The sequence below is a fragment of the Tetranychus urticae genome, chromosome 3, assembly GCF_039701765.1.
Source record: "Tetranychus urticae isolate SD_2017Ah chromosome 3, NJAU_TeUrti_SD_1.0, whole genome shotgun sequence".
Classification (NCBI taxonomy): Eukaryota; Metazoa; Arthropoda; class Arachnida; order Trombidiformes; family Tetranychidae; genus Tetranychus; species Tetranychus urticae.
Genome location: NC_142960.1, coordinates 19,262,169 through 19,285,832, shown reverse-complemented (window position 1 = coordinate 19,285,832; position 23,664 = coordinate 19,262,169). Strand labels below are relative to the sequence as shown.

The window sequence follows — 23,664 nt, the reverse complement described above, 5'->3', positions numbered from 1 at the left end:
TGATAAACAATTGTGCCACATCAATTTGTAACTCTTAAGGTACAATTAGATATTTATTAATTTGAATTTTCATTGCACAATAAACTAATCAATGAACATTTATTCTTATTAGTAATTGTATAACTAGTGGTTTGTGTTGAATTAAATTTTGTTTTCAACCTTTTGGTTTGCTTTATTAACCTTTTTCTTGTTGATAAATTCATTCTAGCTTATTTTCAGCTTGATCATGAGTTTAATGTTTAATGTTCACCGCTCTTAATTTACTAGTTGATGTATCAAACCATAATTATGTTTTGAAACGAGTAGATTTATTTTCTGGTCTTTAATTGATAGCAAACAATTCATGAAAGTCTTGGTCAATCCAAATAATAAACGTCTCCATCTTGTGGTTCATATTGAAACGAAACGAACGGTAAAATACTTGTTGAGTTAAAATTTTAGGTTCATTATTAAGAGTTGTTTAAAACTGTAATTATGTTTGTACAGTCGTTTGTAGCCACTGTTTAATCAATATTTCACAGAGATTTGATCTTATGAATTTCATAACATATGCGTTGAAAGGATCGTTACTGAAAAGAAACGAGGATTGTTAGCTTGTAGGGATATAAAGACTGAATCCATATGTGTAATTTAAAGATTTCTGTGATGGATAGTTTGCGCGGAAATCGAATCGCAAGTTTGAAACTTCGTTCGCTATTTGTACAGTTGTGTCATTAGATTTTTGCATGAAATTTATACCGATGTTGTAACTTTTTATGATTAACGAAAAAATGCACTTATTTTGAAAAAGAAAACTTTTCATTTTCTGTAAAACAGCTAAGTTCGATTTTTGTCTAAACCGGTCGCATTCTGTGACCAAAAGAGTTAGCAAGCTGAAACTTATGATTTATGCATAAAAATTGTTGGTTCACATTATGGATGCAATACTTTTTTGCATTTATTCATAGTTCTCTTGATTTTGGCCATTGGTCTTGAAAGTTTGAACCTCGATATTTCGAGAATGGCATCATCTACAATCACCATTCTTTCACCAATTTAATGCTTCACTAATTAATAATTCAAATCGTTTTAATAACTTGCCATTAGCGCATTTTAGTAATGATATTTGGGCTTTAAATGCACAAGCAACAGCTTATTTGACAAAACAAACTCATCTAAACGCATATCTTTGTAAATGAAGCAATTTTCTGGTTAAACTTGCAAATGAAATGCAACAAGTATCGCAAAAGGCTCGAACATTTGAGTAAAGAGTTGAGCATTAGTGGGTTTTGTAGGGATATAAAAACTGAATCCATTGGTTCTATCAAATATTGCATCCGATGAATATTTTTCGAGAAAATCGAAGTCAAAGTTGAAACTTCGAACGTCTTTTGTGCAGCTATGGAAGCAAATTTTCTCATAAAACTCATTTAACTGATGTAAATTTTGATAACCGACCAGAAAATGGTCATATTTTGAGAAATAACATTTTCTGTTTTCGTAAAACAGATCAAGTTCGATTTTAAGTAAAACCGACCTCATTTTGTAACCTTAATAGTTAGCGAGCTGAAACTTATCATTTGCCCATAGAAACTGTTGGTCCACATTAGTGATTAAATACTTTTTTCAATTTATTGACAGTTTTCTTGATTTTGGCCATTTTTCTAAAAACTTTGAGCCTCAATATTTCGAGAATAATGGTATGTACAATGATCATTCGTTGACCAAACATTAGATTGCATAATGAGCAATAATATTGACAAAAATTAAATTATTCAAGGCGCTACAAGAAAAGTTATAGCATTGGATTACTTATGTTGACAGATCCTAGACTTTATTTATAAAGTTGAATGGTTACCAAACACAAATCTTATCAGTTGGAAGGATTTTCATCATTAAATAAATAATTTCAGATTTTATTGAGTATTAAATTAGATATTATTATAGCCCATAATAAAATCTAATGTTTAGTGAAAGAATGACGATTGTAGGAGATGCCAGTCCCAAAATATTTAGGCTCAAAGTTTTGGGGCCAATGGCCGAAATCAAGAGAACTGTTGATAAATGGTTGAAAATATTCGATTGGTGATGTCTACGATCAATTTCTATGGACAAATGATAAGTTTCAGCTCGCTAACTATTAAGGTTACAAAATGAGGTCGGTTTTACTTAAAATCGAACTTGATCTGTTTTACGAAAACAGAAAATGTTATTCCTCAAAATAACACCATTTCCTGGTCGGTTATCAAAATTTACATCAGTTAAATGAGTTTTATAAGAAAATTTGCTTCCATAGCTGCACAAAAGACGTTCGAAGTTTCAACTTTGACCTCGATTTTTGCGAAAACTATTGATCGGGTGCATTTTTTGATAGGATCAATTTATTTAGTTTTTATTTCTCTACAAAACCCACTAATGTTCAACTCTTTACTCAAATGTTTGAGCCTTTGCGATACTTTGTGCGTTACAATTTGCAAGTTTAACCAGAAAATTGCTTCATTTACAAATATATGCGTTTAGATGAGTTTGTTTTGTCAAATAAGCTGTTGCTTGTGCATTTAAAGCCCAAATATCATTACTAAAATGCGCTAATGGCAAGTTATTAAATTGATTTGAATTATTAATTAGTGAAGCATTAAATTGGTGAAAGAATGGTGATTGTAGATGATGCCATTCTCGAAATATCGAGGTTCAAAGTTTTAAGACCAATGGCCAAAATCAAGAGAACTATGAATAAATGCAAAAAAGTATTGCATCCATAATGTGAACCAACAATTTTTATGCATAAATCATAAGTTTCAGCTTGCTAACTCTTTTGGTCACAGAATGCGACCGGTTTAGACAAAAATCGAACTTAGCTGTTTTACAGAAAATGAAAAGTTTTCTTTTTCAAAATAAGTGCATTTTTTCGTTAATCATAAAAAGTTACAACATCGGTATAAATTTCATGCAAAAATCTAATGACGCAACTGTACAAAAAGCGATCGAAGTTTCAAACTTGCGACTCGATTTCCGCGAAAACTGTTCATCAGATAAATCTTTAAATTGCATAAATGGACTCAGTTTTCATGTCCCTACAAACCAACAGAGTTTTAATTTGAACAGAATGCATTTTTACCCATTTTGACCCAATCGTTTTTCAGTTCTTGATGCAATTTGTGAAAATCAGTGTTGATTGTGTCTTTTAGTAATAATTCGTTTAAATGTAGGAGCTAACTTAAAGTTAGTTAATTTACTGATAAATTGTTTGTTTTGTATTTTTCTCAACTTATTAGATAGAAAACAAATTCATAATTAGCTAAATTATTGCTGGATAGAGACAAGAGCTTTTGAACTTGTAAAACTTTATTTATGCATGTTGTTATTGTACAGAAGAACTGCCATTTACATCTTTATTATTTGGTAAACAGAAATTTGGACGAAAGTAAAGCTTCTTCTTCAGTCAGTGATCTTCCCGTCCACTATTAAAGCCAACGAGATCGAATATTGAAAGTTAGCGTTCAGGACAACTTAGAGACGGTTCCGTTTATATCTGGATTAATGTATCAAGTTTCAATTTTGTCTAGTTAATGACCAGATTATGGCTTGAAAAGGATGCGTGATGCTCTTGATTGAATGTTTTCCAATTGTTTCAACCATCATTATCAACTGAAAATGTATTTTTGAACAGATGATGCGTCCAGCATAGTTTTAGTGATGAAGATAAAGAAGATTGTTGGCCACCTTATTTCATGTCTCAGCATCCTCATCATCTCCTCCTCCTTGGAAAAGGAGGAGAAAGAGATTACCTTACTTTTGATACAAGTTTGTCTCTAAAATTGGAAAGATGAAGATGAAAGAGAAGGTTAGCCCCAAGTTTCCGTTAGAGTGGGTCAACGAGACTGTAAGAGAGAAAAGAAGATAAAAGACGAAATAGGCGGATGATACGGAGTATTGAATGCTCTTGAAATAATCTTTATAAAATCGTGGGGCAACTTAAGTGAGGACCTTATTTGGACCCTATGAGTGCACTTGTTGAGTTAGATAGTTTTTTAAATTTTCATGTATTTTCGTATTTTACTTTATAAAGTGGACAACTAAAGTTAGTTAACTATAAACTGATTTAAAATACTTCTCTTCGATTTTTAATATTTATCATCAATTTATTAGCAAATTCAAAATGGGCGCAAATAAGCCCATGATGGTGAGTTTTCTTCCTTTTCTTCGCTAATCTTCATGTTTATTTTTTTAATCCTGTCTAACCTAACTCTATTAATTTTACAATATCAGCAGTAAAATATTTATATAATTAACCAATTTTACTTGTATTTTTCACTGTTTAACTTTTGCTTAATTTTGTATGAACACCAATTAATCGTTTTTTTTGTTTCCTTTTATTTCATATTGTATCAATGGATACTATAGACCAGGACTTTCATATGCTTTCTAGTCTCAAGTTTAGTTTTTAATGTGGTCCAATCAAAGGAATATTCAGATGCTACAAATCCAGGATACTCAGTTGCTTTACCTTATGGTGCATCTCCATCAAGCCCATCATCACCCACTTCTGTATCATCCAATGGCGGTGAAGAGCTTCAGAGTGCGGCTCAATATCAGCAGGCGGCTTATTCTGGACCGGCGGTAAATAGTGTTGCTTCTTCAGCTTATGCCAATGGACCCATTAGTGTTGCTGATCAGGCAAAAACTTATAGCAATTATGGTTTGGTTCAACAATCAACCCCACCGCAAGTTCAACAGCAACCGCAATCACAACAATCTCTTCAACAGTCTATTCAATCTTTGCAACCTATTTATCAACTTTTAAATTATGGTCAATCACACCAATCTCAGCTTAATTATGACCAGACACAGCAACCGCAGCAACAACAGCAGCAGCAACAACAACAACACCCTCAACTCCCAGTTCAACAATCTCAATTGAATTACGGTGCAGTGGTCGATAATGGGGATTATAACGGTGTTAAAACCGCTTTAAACTCTCAAAATGCTCAAAGTGCTCCAGGCGCTCCTAAGAAGACTGTTATTCTAGCAATTCCAGTTAAATTGGCTCTACAAGCAGCTGAAAATAAAGGCAGTTATGGTAAGTGTATTTGATTACTTTTTAAAAATAGGTAATAATGTTAGGGAATTACCTTTTATAATGAAAAAAATATCTTTTTTTATTTTAAAGACGATAAACAACAAGCTCAACAGTCATCTCAACAGGCTCAGCAGCCAGTCCAGCAATCCCAACAGCAATCAGCACCTCAACAAACTCAACAAACCTACTCTGGTCCTGGACCAAGTATTAGCTATGCAACACCAAATTACCAATCTCCTCGTCAGTACGATGGTGTAAAAGGTTATGGTGATAATGGAAATGATCAAAAGAACAACGAGTATCGAGTTAATTCACCTGTTTACAATTCTCAATCATCTTATGGACAATCAGGTCAATCTTATGATAACTCTAATTCCAATTCTCAAAGTTATGCCTCTCCATCTTCAACATCGTCTGGTGGTAAATCATCTTACAACAGAGATTCTAATCAATATGATCAACAAAAATATGAAAACAAAAACAATGGTGGATCTGCTTATAATGGTAATAATCCTTATGTTCAAATGAAAGAATCAAATTATATGGGCACAAAGGGTAAATCATCTCAATCCAGTTCCAATGAAAATCAATCTGACTCTGGTTATTCAGGTAAAGATTCCAGCCCAGAGAACAGCGGATTTGACGAAGAAAGCTATGAAGGAAACAAAGGAAGTGATTCCTACAAAGGCGGTGATTCATACAAAGGTGGTGATTCCTACAAAGGTAGTGATTCATACAAAGGAAACAATAATCCTAACAATTATGGTTCAAATAAAGACGATTCATATCCATCTCCTCCTGAATCTTTGTCTGGTTATGAGGATGATAATGAAGATGATTCCTCTAGTTACTCAAAGGGTTCTAAAGGTTATCCCGGTAGCAAATCAAAGTCCCCATCATACTCATCTGACTCTGAATCATCTTATGGAAAACAAAAAGGAAATGATTATCCATCATTGACAAGTTCATATGATGGTGATCAAGATGATTGGCAATCAGGTTACTCTGGTAATTTAGGCTCAAGCAAAGGTCGAGGTAGAGGAAAAGGAGGAAACAAGGGTTCAAATAATTATAAATTTGATCTCTCTTCATACTCTGGCGACGATTCAAGCTCATACTCTGGTGATGACTCTGATGGTAAGCCTGATACCGACGCAATCAAAGCCGCTCTTGCCAATTATGGTTCCTTGAAAAACAAAATTCGTGATAGCAACTCGGGCTCTAGTGGATTAAAAGTTATTAATGACTACTCATCGCTTAAAAATTACGAAAGTCTTAAAGATTTGAGTTCCCTGTCGTTTGGCAGTGATTCAAAGGGTTACGGTGGAATCAAATCACTCAGTGATTTTAGTTTTAAGGATCTTTCAACATCAATGAAAGATCTTTCTTCTTTGAAAGATTATGCTTCATTGACCAAAGAACGACCTAAAAAAATAAAGCTCTCCAGCTATGATAACTCAGATTCCCTTGAAGACTATGATTCAGGATCTTCTTCTGGATTATCTTCTGGACTGTCTTCATACTCAAGTGGCTCTGACTCACCTATGAGTGGATATAGTGGACTATCCTCATATGACTCATCATCATTATCTCTCTCATCTGAGCCATACAGCGGTTCATCCAGTTTATCATCTCTTCGTCCATCTAAATATTCCTCTTCCCTTGGTTCATCAAGCCTTGGTTCACTCGGTGATTCCACTTACGATTCCCTATCTTCTGGTCAATCTTATGGTTCATCTGGACTATCAAGTATTTCAAGCGATTCGTCTTACGATATCGCTTCTCTATCCAGCTCACCCTCAGTGGCTCACACATCAACCTCCGGATCATCTTATGGATCAAGTGAGGTTCTCAGTTCCCTCTCTAAAATGCCAAGCTCATCTTCATTCAACCCAACAACATTTACTGTTTCCGATGCTGTAAATGGACCAGAAAGTGTTTCAAGTTTCTCAACTTATTCATCTCCATCAGCCAGTCTTTCCTCATCCTACCTTTCACCTTCAGGATCTGCTGATGTAGGCTCATCATCAATCTCAGCTGCCTCTGGCTTGCCTCTGTCGTTTTCAAATAGCGATAGTTATGGTTCAAGTCCTTCTCTTGATCTCTCATCTCTCTATGGCTCCATGATGAAATCATTTTCATCACCACTTTACTCTCCATCCTCACAACCACGGCCATTAACCTTCCCAGGTTCAATGTATCCTCAACAACAGCCTCCAATGCCAATGCAAATTATCAATACCTACACCAGTGGACCTGCATTCCCACCGCCACCACATTATGGGTTCATGTATGGTAAACCTGGTAATAAACCCTATCATCCTCGCCCTCACCCACCACCACCACCACCAAAGTACATGCAAAATGAACCTCAACAACGTCCACGAAGATTCCCCTCAGTAACCTCTCCACTCTCACTGTACAAGGTAATTAATAATTTGATTATTTAAAATTATTTGCTGATTTGTTGACTGTTACCCATCCATTACCATTAACCCATTAGATTCAATTTGTTTAACTTGATTGAAATGTTTCCAAAGATAGAAAACTTGTTAAAACTAAAATTTAGCAAGGAAAAGGTTCTCAATCTCATCAGATAATCACATTTTATTAAATCAATCAACATAACTATTAAACTATCCTTGAGCTAACTAAACTTTGATTGATTGGCTTTTTGAAAAGTCAAATTTCTTCTAACACTTTATTCATAATTTGACTTTGAATGATTCAATATTAATAGTCCAACAAAACTCTTCTAATGTTGTTAATGGCTCGTGAAGATGCAATTTATTTCAAACCTAATGATTATCTTTAAACAAGAAAAGGTAAACAATTTTAGCTCAACTATTTAACCTCAAAATTAGTTGATTCACTTTTCAACAGTCGACAATTAATAACATTATGGCTGCACAAAACTTTCCAATTCAACCTTTAACATCATCAAATAGCCTGGTCAGTTAACCTTTAATAGCTAATCTGTGCCTAATCAGTTTTTATTATTTTAACAAAGTTCCACTCATTACAATTATAATTCATGATAATTGTAATACATAATATAATTTATTGATTCAACTTTCAGCAACACAAGCAGCCAAAAGACCCAAAGGCAATCTCAGCTTAAATTTAGGGCAATAAACTTTTGGACAATTATTTAAAAACAGTTTAACCTGAAAAAAAAACAAAAATTAAACTTGAATAATAATTAATACACAAAAGAAGAAACAAAATCAATCAAATCTGGTCAACTTTCCTTTCTGTGTCAAAACCATTTTAAAGTGCAGTTAACCACAAACTGTATTGATGTATTGATTTAACCATTTTACTCCTCTCATCTCTTCATCCTATTTACAGGGTCTTCAAGGATTATCTTCAATAAGTTCACCAGGTAAATTCAGTGCCTCTTCAATACTCAGCTCATTGTATGCTTCAGGCTCATCTCCGGCCAAGTTTGTCATCAAAACAAACGGCAAAGGGTCTGGTTTACTCAGCAGTAAGTATCGATCTTTTTCATCAACTTAAAACGAGTCAACATCAGACGCATTCAAATCTTTTATCAATCATTAACAAATCAACTTGAAAATCATGATCAAATTCAATGAGTGAAAAATGATTTCACTGAAAATTGACTGGCAAATGTTAACATTTTAGAAACATTTTAAAATACATTTTCATGGTGATAAATGATTACCCTTTAGCCTATTGAAGCAACAATCAAGTTTTAGGTCGATCTATCTTAACTTATTAAAAAATGATGTTGATGATGTTCCAATTAAATTGATGTTGATATGAATTTCTCTTTCTCTTACTTGAATAAATAATTGCATGTTATTCATTATCAACATTTATCAGCCTTTTCCAGTAAACAAGATGAAAATGATTTTTAAATTATTCATGAAAGTTTGAAGTTGAAGAGCAGAAAAAAAGAAGTGATTTCATCTTGTTCTGATTAATGGAAACTCGATCAGAAACTATGAGCAGAGGAATATAAAAAGTTACCCTGTTTTTTCCCGTTTTAATAATAACTTATTAACGGATCATCATCATCATCACCATTATCATCAAATGTTGTTTAACTGTTAAAACCAATGCATAACTTGAAATCTGTTTACCTGTTTGGAGCAGCCCCAAGGGCCAATCAGTTTCGGAAAATATAACAGACCTACTGACCTTTCTCTCTCTCTCTCTCTTATCCACACGCTTGTACATGATGTTATCAATCGTGATGATCATCCTCATATCATGAAGCCAGTCTAAAATGAGGATCATCCTGATCCTTGTAAACAAAAATGAGAGTTATTTTTAGGAAAGAAAGTTTGAAATCACATTTTCCTTTTCCAATTATCACTTGAAAATTAGCTGGTCAACCTTGCCTTTTGAAGGTTAATTATATTAACTGTGATGACCCAAGGCATCAGCCTATTTCAATGGTCTATTCTCATCGTCTTCATTGGTTCAGGTTTGTTTGTATCCGCAAGGAAAATATGATTGTTATGATTAGATATTAAATTACTATTAAGAAGCAAAATTAGCAAACAAAACCATTTCAGGAAGTATAATATATTCAGACTTTTCACTCCCAATTTTATCGGTTAAAATGTTCAATTGAAATGTTAACCTTTATAATTAGTCTAATTTTAATTGCATCCATTCCATGATCATTGACTTTCAAATGTTGATAATGTTATTAATTGCTAAAAATGTGTTACAATTGCTTTTCGCGTTTAACATTCAGTTATATTGAAAAAATGTTATCATTAATTACGATTAAGATTAACTTGTTATGATTACCTTTTGATCCTTTAATCTTTCATTGGAAAGGTCAATAACGGTTCTCATAACAGTTACACTGACCTTTATTAAATATTTTTGCCAGTTTTTTTCCAATTTTTATTAATTTTTCGATTTTTCTTTTTTCTCTTTTACCTTGCTTTTTAGGTCTTCGTCTGACTTCATCACCTACTTCATCATTTTCCTCATCATCTTCATCTTCACCTCCATCACAATCATCCAATAAGAAGCCATCATTCACCTCACCATTTAAATTAGACAATATTTTTGGCCAAATTTACAAACTGCTTTAGTTTAATCAAATGAATAACCACCAAAATCATCCAATTGTCCACTTCAATTAATCATCATATCATCTCTGGGATCAACCAGGAAACCATTTTACCTGAAATGCCATGAAATGAAGGCAGACATCACTGAATGCCGACTATTTCAAGTTTTGTTTTATTTTTTGAAACACTTAATGTAACACAAAATTGATCCTAAAAAGATAAACTTAATTTAATCAAAACAACTTGTAATACAAAAATTAAACAAAAAAATGTTAAATGATCAAAATGTGGTTTCACCTAATTTCAATTGCAATCTCCTAAAGAATCAAAGTTAATTATTTGAGTCTTCATACTTCCACAAACGGTTAATGTTAAGTCATTTCACATTTTTTCACTGTTAATAATTTTAGGCCAAAAGATGTATTAATATATTGGATTATGATTAAGAACAGGAATCGGGTAATGATGATTAGATCATGATTTAAAAACAGTAAATCGTGAAATTGAACCAACAATGCAATTAAATTTGCATGACTTTCCCATCTTCAGTTGAACACGAATTGATGTCAAGTTCAAGACCTAAGATTCAAGTTTAAGTTAACTCTCAACTTTCCTGGTTACAAATGGTCACAATTGTTTATTTACACAAATTTATTGCCAATTAAATTGACCATAATCAATGAACACTAATAAATTGATTATTGACCATTAAAAAAGGATCAAATTGATGGAGTTCAATTGCAACCTGTAATTGATGCTTAACCAAACAATAAACTGTTATGGATTTTGTTACACACAATTTAATGGTTTATAAATAATACATAAAATTAAAGGTACAACTATTATTACAAACCAATAGAAATGTGATTAGAAAAGTTAAACCTTAACTAATTAGAATGTAAATGCACGTTTAGTTAATTCATTAAAGATGATAATTGAGAGTTTGCATCTCTTTCATTAGTAACTATCATCTTCAATTAAAATGATAATTGTAATTGAAGCTGCTTTACAGGAGGCATTTTATTAAAGCTAAAAGTGCAATTTAGCACTTTGATCTCTAATTGTTTAAGCTGCCTTTCGGTTTATTTTTATTTTCATTTCAAATGAGATGCTAATGATTAACTTGGTTAGGTTGACAATTGAATAACAATGGTTAAGAGTAAATATTGACATTTACTTTGGATCATCAATCTTTTTTTTGGGTATTATTTTTCACTTTACATTTGAAACCCAATTTATTGATCAACATGTAGTGAAATAATTTGCAAATTGTTTACAGCCAAATGACCCAAATTGAATTGTTGATTAAAAATGTGACAATTTTTTTGATTCTAGGACAACAACATCGTCAAACTAAATTAGTATAATGGTGAAAGGCCATTTTTAATGTGTTGCTGATAATTTTAAAAGCTGTAGTTGATTGAGAAGAAGATTGAAATGTGCATATTTTATTAAAAACATTTAAGTATAATAAATGGAGTAAAACAAGTTGTAGAGTGATGATCAAGTTGATCATGATAAAGAAGACAGTTGATGACAATAAAGGCTGATATTGGCTGGTGTTAACAGTTTATTTTGATTAACTAAAGGCCTAACAGATGAAAGGTTAAAAGGAAGGTAATGGTTTCATTTGAAACGACTTTGATTCAGGTTGAAAGATTTAAGATTTATTCATTTTGAGCCTCATTGCCATTCAGAAATGATTATGAGGCTAGCCATTGTAATCAGCTTCATCGTATTGCAATTTAAACAATTTCAGAGTGATTGGAATCAATTTTTGTGATTTTCCTCTCGACTTTTAACCATTTCTCAGCTGCATTTTGAATTGAAAATAAATTAAAATTGAAACAAATTTAAAATTACTGATTGTACTGGTTTGTTTTAAGAAGACTGATTTAGTGCATTGTATTGGTAGATTGAGAGTAATGAAAATACTTGAAAAAGTCTGGCCATTGATACTATTAACTGATTATTTATATAAATATATTTATTCATTTGTAATGCATAAATATTTCACTTTTCTGATTAAACATTATTTTTACTCTTGATTCAATTTGATTTACGATGTTAAGCCATTTATTTAATTCTTTTCCATGCTTTTCGCCTAATTTACCATTTAAATGGAATCATTATCATTACATGTTAACCTAGTCTCTCCCTTTAAACCCTCCGGGCTACTCAATGGGTTAGGAGGCTCTTCATCTCTTCTCTAGTTCACCATCTCCAGGATCATCATCAGCATCACCATTATCATCTCGCGCTTCTTTAGCATATTATCCTCTATAGACTTTTATTTTATGCCATTTTTGCTGAAAGAATCACGATTTGATTCACTTTGGATCTTTTAGTGGTTGTAACATTTGCGTTGTTTGTTATTCAAAATGTGGCCTGGATAAGGTAGGATCCGTTGGCCTGTTTGATGCCTTTTACAAGACCAACTAAATTCCGTCATAAGTCCATCGCCATTTCAAGTCACGAGTAACATTTGAGCTTGACACACTTTAAATGATCCACAGTTTCACATTTAAGTCTCCTCCATCATTATCATCTTGGTTCTTCCTCCAGTAATCAACTTGCTTTCTGGTAAAATCTGTAAGAGTAGAAAAAGTTAACAAAAATTAAATTTCTGAGGTTAGGCTCATAAAATATGCAGTAGTTATTACATCAACCCACCACAATAATTTTTAGGGTTCATATTTTCATTTTAATGTGAGCAACATTTACTGGCGAAAAGTTATCATAACTGTTGCTTGATAATGCGTTATATTAGCTGCTGATCTTCAACTGATTTTTAGATCACACCAATCATGTTATATTTATGCTGATAATTTAGCAAAGTTGGTTATTTTTCATTTTATATTTCTTATGATTAAAATTAAATTTGACCTTTTACAAATTATCTTGTAATAATTAATGAAATATTTGCTCATCGTTTAAACGCATTAGTAAGTTAGTTTGGTGAAATTGCAAGTATGACGCGACTTGTACAGTTTATCATGCATATTCAAGATTGGTGAATAAATTAATATCACTTTGTGGGTACCGTTAATTAAAATGGGTAGAAGCTTGTTTTATTTAATCAATAGTAATTATTTTATTTGTTGAATGGTGGTCTATACATAGGGATGTTTTACAGTTGATGCAGAATGAAGTTCCGTTTGGATCTATTTCAGGTGGCTGATAGATGACATTTCCTGCAGAAAAGAAAGAGAAACATATTTTGGGATGAGTTTCATTTAATTATTTGTAGCAACACCGGGAGGCTTTCTTAATTATCATTTTGATTTAGAAAGTACTATGAAGGTCTGAACCTTAATCTGGGCCTTACATGAATATACAGTCCATGAAAAAATGGATTGGATACCGTAGAATGGCCGAACAGTGATACTATCAGTTGTTTATTAATTTAACATTCAAATATTGGGTAACTTATATCGTTTGTAACACATTATTATATGCAATAAACATTTGATAGTAATAAGTTTTAAATAGGTTAAATAGCGAATAAATGTTTTACTTACATTAATGAATAGACGGAATTATCACAATTTAATGAATTTCGAAAGGGAAACAAGATACACTTGTATTTAATTTACGCGAAAAGGTTTTCACGATCAACACCTATATTTTCTGATTCCTCGATTGTACTGAATTTCAAGAAGTGAGCTGTTCGATGAGCCTCATGATAGAAAGCTTTTGGACGTCCTAGTCTTATATCGTACTTCATGTTTGCACTGTGACTTACACCTGTTGAAAAATAAACAAATTTGATTAAATATAAATGAATTGAGTGACAATTGACGTGTCATCAGGCATGGAGACTGATCAGAACACAATTAGGAAACAGATCAGCACTATGTGCTTGACTTTAATTTAGGCTTAGCTATTATCGAACATGATATAGAATAAGATCTTGCCCGTAAGAGTACAAGCCAACGTTTGAGTACAAACGTTCAGCGATATTGAAATTATTGAATAAAAACTTACCCATGAAATTGTAGTTCCATGAACCTTGAGTGGGTACCATAAAGAAACCTTGGAATCTTTCAGATAATAGCATTTGAACCTTCTCGTAATGAGATGGAAGATAACCTTTGGGATTATTACCACGATCTGTATTATTTCGACCCCACTCATAACCAGTTGGTGTCAGTTTATATGCAGTAAGTGAACATGAACCGGGAGTAAAACTACAAGTGATAACAATGGTCTTATCGGCATCCCAAGTTGCATTATCATTCATTATTTTGGCATGAGTAGTAATATCTTGAGGAGAAAGTTGTGGCAATTCGTTTGGTTGTGTGTGAATCCAGCCTAAAGGCTCCAAATCAGAGATGTATTCACTAGTTGGTAATTGTGATGGAAGATGAACAACTTGATGAGTACCCCACTGAGGAGGCATCACGATACAATGAATTTCTTTAACTTGAGGATTGTCACCAGGAGAACAGCCATAGAGATACCCGGCTATTTGAGTTCTCAAATCAGAAATGATGATGAAAGATTTAAGAATATTTTTAGGTAAAATGTAAGTATAACCTGTCTCCTTGACATCGTCTGAGGAAACATAAATGTGTTGGGTTCTTAGATGAAGATTAGTAGCGGAAATAGCTCGAATTCTCCATTCTGTTTTACTAGCAAATGTCTGGGTTTCATAATTACTGGTAGTTGATGTTATTATTTCATCACCATGTTTATTGACAGTTCGAGTTGTAGTTGCTGTTAATTGGGACTGTTCTTTAGTCTGCTTTTCAATTTCAGCTATTTGTTGACGTTGAGCTGAAGGTGCAGAAATTTCCATACCCAGAATAATATCACGGATTTCTGACTGAGTAAGAGAAGCAACGTTAACATTATTCTTTTTACCGTAATCTGCAAGGATTAAATCTTTCAATTGGACTTCAATTTTGATCCATTCTTCATCAGTCAATGAAGGCCAGATGTGGTGAGGCTCGGTGATTGTAGTTTTGTCTGGCTTCAAAATAACTTTGGTCCTTTCATTATTAACGTGGAGAGCTCGAAGTATCAATATTAAACGTGAAAATGCCGTGTAAGATGAAATGGTTTTGAGCCAATCGTCGTAAAGATTGAAAAGAACCATCTGTGGCTCAGTTGCCTTAAGAATGAGATCACCAAACTTTTCAACTTTAAGGCAAGCTTGGAACGGCAATTGAAGTTCACTACCTTTAATAACAATATTTGGGAAATCCAGTAAATGAACCTGAAAAAAAGAAAAGATTCTTTAATTAGAGAAAGCTAATGGAAAGGTTAGAACACTATCAATATTGAAAATGTAGCTTTGACCACGTGAAATATTAAGTTATTAAAGATTAATTATTAGAAGTTAATGAAACATTCAACTAACCTCCAATGGGTCAAGCATTCCTTTTCTAGTAACGATAATTTGTTTAGGCTGTTCTTCGACTGGAAGAGATCGAATCAAAGCAGCAACTTCTTCAGCAGTTTTCCATTTAGCCAATTGACCTAGACGCTTTTGACCTGCCCATACACTTGTGTGAATAATTTTTAAGAAGAGTTGTCCAGTTCTTGGATTGAATATGAAAATGGCTCCATTGATTGGTTTAGTTGTTAAATTACCTTCGAAGGTTTTATGAATAGTTACTCTGTATACATTTGTATCATCTACAAACCAAATGATTTGATTTGAGAAAAGTTCACCGTAATTTTGTGATGATAAGTAAGGCTCTGTTGGTTCAGATGAATAAAGCTGTAAACCTTTACGAATTCGTTCACGCAATACGTACAAAGCGGGATTAGCTTTCATAATTTTAGCCATCGCTTGTTGTATCAAAGGTTTACAACCAGGGAACCAGTTACCAAAAGCTGAGTGCAAATTGTAAGCCAAATCAACAGCGATCAAAACTCCAGTAGGTGATGGATAAATACTCATATTATCTGAAGTGTAATCCAAAAATTTAGCTCGAGCGTATCTTTCGATATCGTGAGAATCGTAGTCACCCCATCTCAATTGTACATCGATCCAATATTTTTGAGTGGTAGTTCCATCCATGGTGTCTTTTGAATCGGCGAGTAGAGATGTTCGAGAAACATTCCATTTGTAGGCAGCAAAAAGTAATATATCAGCACAAGAGCTGTTCATTTTGTATGATTTACGCGGGTGAATGGTTTCTTTTTGAACTGTTTCAATTTCAAGAGCATCCAACTCTTGATCAAAGACTTGACAAAGATCCATGACAATACTTTCATGAATTTTTTGCCACAAGTGAGCTCTGAAAATTTGAATGAGGGAAATCTTGAGAGTTGGTATTTTACCGTGCATAAAAATACCGGTTAAATCAAGTTGGACCTGGAAACCAACATAAACATTGGCTCGATTTATAGTAGGAGACCACCAAAGAGTGAAACGTCGATTTGGAATTTGATTAAGACCAGATCTTTGAGCATTTGTCAACTTCTTATATTTCATTGATTCTTCAAAACCACTGGCCTTTTCCCAGAAAAGACCTTCCCATGTTGGGAAATAAGTACCTTTGAACAATGTGTGTTCTAATATACCTTCGACACCTCCAAGAGCTTGAATCATGTCTGTACGGTAATTGTTAAGATTCCAAAGTTTACCATCGTGACGTTGATGAGTCCACCAGAATGGATTCTGCTTAAGGACTTGATATTGTTTGAAATCTGTTCTCACACGCCAACCCTTGTCATAAGCTAATGTGTGACGATCTTTTTGGAATAGAGTATTAATACGAGGAATACCACGATCCCAACTGTCTTCCAAGTCTTCAAGGGTTAAACGTCGATTTTGAGTCAATGCCTCTTGTCGTTTCAATGCATATTCAGCCCAAACACGCTGAGAGTCGATAAACTCAGTTTCCCAAGGTTGAATATACCGGTATAAATTTGGAATAACTTGATCTTCGTCGTGACTCATACCAGATCGGAAGTGAGTGATACCAACATCGGTTTGTTTAGACCAACGCAAATCACTTTGAGGAATCAAAACATGACCCATTGAAAGCATACCCAATCCTCCAAGCTCTTTTGGAGTGTAAAACACAACTGGAGGGAATCGACTTGGCATTTTCGAGTTCAAACCTATTTTGATACGAGTTTGAATCTTGTTTTCACATTTAACCAATAAATCTAAAAGCTCTTGTGTATTTACAACTGCCTCACGGAAATAAGTCATCAAACCAATGAGAGCAGTATTCCATTTATTAACAATTTTTGTGAAAGTCGTTGATCCTGAAGCCATGAGAATCTGCCGCACACGATTATGGAATCTTTGCATCGATTCCTCATCAACTCTCAAGAAACATTGAGCTGTTCTTTCTTTGGTAACTTCATTCTGTAGATTCCAAACTCCATCTTTATGAGTGAACTCTTCTTGAATCATACGACACTTAGGCAAGATACGACATTCAAAGCCACACATGTTGAATAGAAGATTTGGATTGTCTTTGCTGTATACACAAACAAAACTATTTTCCCAGTTAACAGTCGTAACTGATCTTGGTAATCTATTTTTGATATCCCAGAAAACTGCTCGACCTAAGTTGACGTCATGTTTCATAAGTCGCATTCTAGCGTCTCTTGGCCAACATTTTTTATTGTTATAACCAACAATATTCTCGTTGTTTGGATCTGGGTGCTCAGTGAGATAACGTTGAATAAGATCACGAGCTTCTTCAGCGGTGAATCGGAAGTAAATATGAATCCTGTCGATATAACGGCAGTAAAGTCGAATTGGGTGAGCTTCTTCGGTCTCTGTATCTTGAAATTGGAGGAAGTCGTTAGGTATTGCTGGTGGTCCAGCCATTTCACTAGAACGTTGTAAACCGAGAACTAAAAGATCAAGCACCAAACCGTAATATTGAACAATAAATGAGGAAAATTGTAAACCCCGAATTATTCCATAAGAGTTAGTATGATTCATGTCTTTGTAATTAATGATAATGTTGTTTTTAGCAGTCATGTAATCAGCGATGTTATGGTCAACAATAAGTCGCAAGAGACGATTAAGAAGCGTCAAATCGATCTTCTCATAAATTTTCTCGAATTTAGATTCAAGCAAAACATTACATTCTCCTTCGCTGGCATCCCAAACGTTATTAAGATTGTTTATACCCTGGCACCACTTGTAAACAAGTAATGGCGGCGGTTCAGAGTCAGCGGGTTTGATCCACGGAGGGAACAACCTTCTTTTATCTGCTTCATACCATAGATACTGATCTAAATAAGCATCAGTAATCTTCTCCAGTGGTTCAACATCATATACAGGGACAAGATGGGAGTAAAGGTCCATGAATTCAATACTGACTTCTTTGAAAGCTCGTTGAGTTAAAAGGTGACGCTTAATACGAGAAAGAGCTTCGTGTGGATTGTCGTAAGCTTGTTCAATGAGACCGAGTTCCTCTCTTTGCGATTGGTTGAGTCTACTTTTGACGCTGTATGCTTCTTTAAGACGTTCCAAAGCTAAAATGAGCAGTTTGGTGTCATGTTTATAAGATAAAGGCGGGAAAGGAATAGGTGAAAATCTTCTACTTTCGAGCCAATGAACTGTGGTTGTATAAATAGCAACAGCTTCTTCAGCACTAATATATGGACCATCTTTAAGATAATTATGCTGTCTTTCTTGTTCAGATTTAAGGTATAATCTTGTTAAACGACCAAGATTCTTTTTACAGACAGTTTTGTCCACGGTAGCTCCTCTTCGAATTCTTTCTCGGTTGTAATGAGCTGTATTGGTCCACCAATCTGCTTTCATTTTAACATATCTCAAAATCATATTCTCGATAGGAATAGGTAATCCAGGAACCTTCCATGGGATATTTGCTTTCCATGATCGCCAAGCTTCACTTAGATGTTGCAGAATTGTACGAGCTTTGTTCTGTTTAATACCTTCAGGCATCATATCAAGAATATCATGCATGACTGAAGCTCTCAATTCAAGATCGAAATGACTTTCTACTCTTTGTTTAGTCACAGTTTTGGCGACACCCTTGGATATACGTCCCTCGAACTGACGAGAGAGCAAGTTACCGAGCCATCTTTCAAGCAATGGTGTGATACCTCGCAAGAAGAATAACCAAACTCTCCAACCGGGTGCCCAGAAACCACATCCAGGACCTTTACCAACTGGACCAGTGTTGAATCGATAATAGATCAAATGTTTTAAATCTTTACACATTCTAATTTGTCTCATCAATTTATATTTGTAACGATACATTCCAGTCAATTGACCAACATGAGCAAAGATATATTGAAGTCCATCGGCAAGTTGGAAAGCATCAACATTGTTCAATCTGTATTGTACATGACTGTCGACTACAAGCTTAGTTAAACGAAGGATTTCACGACAAAGATGAAAAGCGTTACCAAACCTAGACTTTTTTCGTTCTTTGGTTGTCAATGTTTTAACGGGTTTGAGATTGAAGTTGTAATCAAGATGCAGGTAGTTAAGATTTTTACGATGGATCAATAAATTAAGCATGTTATAACCTTGTCGACAAACTTGAAGTCCAGCTTCAACCCAGTCAAGAGATGTTGTTTGAAAGAATTTCGTAGCTTTGAAGGAACGGAATAGATATCTTTTCTTTTGAGGTTTAGGGTGACGATGTTTGAGTGCATTCAGGACAAAATACTTCAGAAGCTTTTGATAAGAGACTCTCACTTTAACAGGCATACTAGGAGGACAATGCTCTAGATACCATGATTTGACCAGAGGAATATCAATGGCTCGACGAGACCTTCCAGAACGCAAGTTATAAGGTCTTGGAGCCCAAAGAAGCGCAATTCCATTAGCAGTATTATCAGTATAAAGAGGAAAAGTGCTCATATAGGGTTCTACATCGGCAGGTAAAGTGAAAACTTCATCATCGTCTAATTTATCATCATCAGGAATTGGTTCGATTGTCCTGGTAGAGATGCGACTATGAGAAATGGGATTAATGAGAGGATCGAAGTAAAAAGCAGGTAAATCTAAATCCTCAGTCTTGATGAAAACAACATTGGGTGTGTGATACCTGAAAAATAAAAAAACTTGTTAATAGAGTCAGCAGCCAATTATAGTCTTTCGCATAAGAAACTGATACGCATCTATTGGATTAGTCTTCCATAAGTCATTTGACAAAAGCAGAAGTTTGTTCCGCAATGATACAATAATGATTATGGTTCAACCTGAAATATGATAAAACTTACCAAGAAAGATGGACATAATTAGTCAAGTGATGTAAATTATTATAAAGATATGGGAATGCAATTCGATATTCTGTTCTGATAGGTTGTCTAATAATAATTTTGTTAATATCGTTAAATTCATTCCAATCTTCATCAGCTGGGTTGATATCTTTGATTAAAGGTTCAAACTTTGGACCTCCAGGAATAGACATGTTCAATGCTTTGGCCGTAAAAAATGATTTCAAATCAAAAAGATAAAAATAATTGTCATCTAAAAGATCAGTAATAAGAGGCTCAGCTAACTTATAGAGATTAGCAAGCTGAGGTATCGAGAGGTTCCAACGCTTATAAGAAGGACCATTCACATATTTAGAATCAACTAATGGTTTGTGCTCGTAAAACCATTCAACGACAGGTGCATCATCTTCTGAATCTAAATCCATCTGGATAGCTTCTAATGGTTCAACATCTAAAACATTGTCAGCGTAATCTAATGGAGGTTCTTCATCGTCAAAAGGAGGAAACCTCATTCTCTTGAAGTGTCTCCGATCACGTTTCTCCCTTCTCATCATGACCCACATGCTTCCCCATTGGGCAATGTAAATAGGCTCAATAACCCAAGGAATTTCATTAACAAAAGTAATAGCACCGGTAATATGATATAATACTTTAACTTCACGAATCTGTTCCCAAGGCATAGGCATGTTTTCCATTAGCTTAAGAACAGCATGAGGCATAAATTTAAGCGCTCCAAGATAAACTCGCTTATCATGCCGGTACTTTTTGCTAGTCATATCACCATGATCTCGAATAATCTTCCGAACATGTTCCGGTGGCATTTCTTCTTTCTGGGCATCTTGAGTTCCAAATTTTCTTTTATCAGCATACCTTTTACTCTGTAATTGTTGCCATTGCCGAGACTTTTCCTTCAACTCGGCCTCCGAAAGAAAATGAACATCCTCCATGTTTAAACAAAAGAAAGATACAGTCACTGACAACTATTTAAACTAATATCGGTATGGTCAATCCATTCAATGTTGATTAATTAATTAACAAAAGGAAGATAAACAATTTAAATTGAAATATAATTAATAAATACGTTTTACTCTAAAAAAGAGACACTGAAAGAAAGGGAATATGGATGAGTGCCACATTTATTCCCTCCCCAAAAAACTCACATGTTCTAGTTACAAATCTTGCAGTTAGATGCCACTAGCTCAAAAATTACAGCAAAATTAATTTCAAATTTTTGATTGTAAGCAAAAAATTAATTTTAATTACATTTTAAAAGTACAATGGTTTTTCTGTTGGTTTTTTATGTTATTAAATGTTTGGAGTTATTTTAAACATTTAATTTTGAACTTGTCGTGTTAATACTATGTTGATGTATTATTTTGCGGGGGATTTTTCGTGTGAGATTTTTGGAAGCAAATGCGATAACGAAAACTAAAATAAAACTTTTTAAGACCATGAATATTTCTAGATATTCATTGATGATAGTGAAACTTCACCCATTCTCCGATAGTCTGTTGAGCAAAAGTGATTCCTGAAGTTCGGTTCCTGGCAAAGCTTTTCATCTCGCTTGTTGGTAAGAAGTTGTAACGTTCAAACCAATCAGTCCACGCATCCGGATCTGCAGTGACTGGTTCAGGATTTTTACTATTATCAGGACCAACCAGTTGTCTTTCTGAATTCCCAGATTTTGCGATGGCGTAGGCAATAAAAAGCGCATTTGTCAATATATCCATGAGTCCTGGGCAAACAAGCATTTTGGCATTGTAAAATCTTGGCAGCTGCATAAAGGTCCCGACAATATTAACTAACAAATTAATGGAGGGATTTAGCTTGACAGAATAAGGAGATTTTGTAACAATACCAAAATCTAAAATGTAGGGCATGTATGAATCAATCTTGTCAATTTCTTGATTTAGACGAGTTAAATTGGAGTACTCGTTGAACAGAAATTTGGCTAATGACCATCGATTGATGCAGGCAGAGCCTCCGAAGAATTTTTCTTCGATGTGACGAGTTATAACAAGAGCTGTACATCCCCTATATCTTGAATCGAGTGTTCCGAAACGTAGAGAAGTTATTTCTGTATTGACAAATTTATCCACAAACATATCTACCGCTGCACAAATTTTTTGAAAGTTTTTGTCATTGCATAAGATCATACCATGAACTTTATCAAAATTTGGGAAAGGAGTTCCTCCAGAGAGACGGGCATAAAGAATTCTCAGTTCATCCATAAGCTTATTCTTGCTTCCATTACACCTTGCCAACCTAAATGACCCTAGTGCCAGTAGGGCAACTGCCATCGGAGGAGTAGGGTTAATCTTAGCATCAAACTGTATTTGTGGCAAATCAAATACTACAGTGAGTAAATCCATGGGTTTAATTGTTTGCCCTGCTCGTCCAATAGTTATTCCAAATGATGTCCATTCTGCAGACAGGCGATTACCGTTGAGGGTTTCCAAAAATTTGTAAAGAAACAAATTTACCAAATCGTGTGAGATTGGCCGGGAGCCATTGAAACCAGACATTACTTTCGCTTTCAGATTATCTAGTTCATATGAACCTTGAGGCAATCTGAGCACTGGTTTAGCGGGTGGGTTTCCGATACCTTCAGAAGGATACTGGCCGGGTCCTGTTTTAATGGATCCAACCAATCCAACTAATGAAGTACTGACAAATCGATTTCCATGTTCGTCAAACATAACATGCTCACGCGTTGTATCCATTGCGTCTAAATTCTCTATTCACTGTTAGATGTATTAGCTTTGACCAAGTAATATTAAAGCTTTGAGCGAATACCGTAGAATATTTAGTTGAGTCGCCAATCTAATCGATGTATATTAACTAATCAACAAAAGAAAGATAAACAATTTAAATTGAAATATATAATAATAGATAAATACGCTTTACTCTAAAAAAGAGACACAGGAAGAAAGAGATTATTTGGGGGAATATTTCACATTAATTCTCTCCACACGATTTTCTGGGTGAAAGAGGGCTTAACATAAAGAGTATAACGCTATTACTCTTTGGCTTAACTTGAATCCCTCTGGTGTTAAAGGGTTACTTTAAGCACTCATTTTACATATTGCGTCACTTTTGTTCTTTTGGTCCTCGTCTGATTATTTCAAAGAACTTTGTTTTGTTTTATTCTGTTCCTTGATAGTTCTTATTCCCGATTGTTCGGAACAAAACAACGCAAAGAGAAATTGTTACAGGCGCTGACAATAACTCGAACATTCTAAGCAATTAACTAATGTAATTATTAGATTATGAACAGTTTAATTTACAAATATAGAAGTCTAAAAAACGTTCTATGGGAGAAGGGCGATAAGATCGAGGTTAGGAAGTTTAATGAAATTGATA

General features: G+C 34.2%; 3 protein-coding genes across 3 annotated transcripts; 1 reads left to right on the top strand and 2 right to left on the bottom strand.

Moving 5' to 3' along the window:
• Window positions 1-3,977: 3,977 nt before the first annotated feature.
• LOC107362839 (uncharacterized) lies at window positions 3,978-10,405 on the top strand. The gene is made up of 5 exons (XM_015929977.2): window positions 3,978-4,162; window positions 4,384-5,059; window positions 5,150-7,485; window positions 8,411-8,549; window positions 9,995-10,405. Exons 1-5 carry the CDS (start codon window positions 4,139-4,141, stop codon window positions 10,138-10,140), a joined length of 3,321 nt encoding a protein of 1,106 aa, XP_015785463.2. The 5' UTR covers window positions 3,978-4,138; the 3' UTR covers window positions 10,141-10,405.
• A 2,783-nt stretch (window positions 10,406-13,188) lies between these two features.
• On the bottom strand, window positions 13,189-21,406 carry Prp8 (pre-mRNA processing factor 8). Its single transcript, XM_015930288.3, has 5 exons — window positions 20,305-21,406; window positions 15,485-20,129; window positions 14,107-15,340; window positions 13,641-13,866; window positions 13,189-13,313 (listed from the first exon to the last, which is right to left on the bottom strand). The coding sequence occupies exons 1-4, from the start codon at window positions 21,246-21,248 to the stop codon at window positions 13,712-13,714; spliced, it is 6,978 nt and encodes a 2,325-aa protein (XP_015785774.1). The 5' UTR covers window positions 21,249-21,406; the 3' UTR covers window positions 13,189-13,313; window positions 13,641-13,711.
• Window positions 21,407-21,539: 133 nt separating this feature from the next.
• LOC107362901 (uncharacterized) lies at window positions 21,540-23,290 on the bottom strand. The gene has a single exon (XM_025161033.2). It carries the CDS (start codon window positions 23,022-23,024, stop codon window positions 21,771-21,773), a length of 1,254 nt encoding a protein of 417 aa, XP_025016801.2. The 5' UTR covers window positions 23,025-23,290; the 3' UTR covers window positions 21,540-21,770.
• Between the last annotated feature and the right edge of the window lie 374 nt (window positions 23,291-23,664).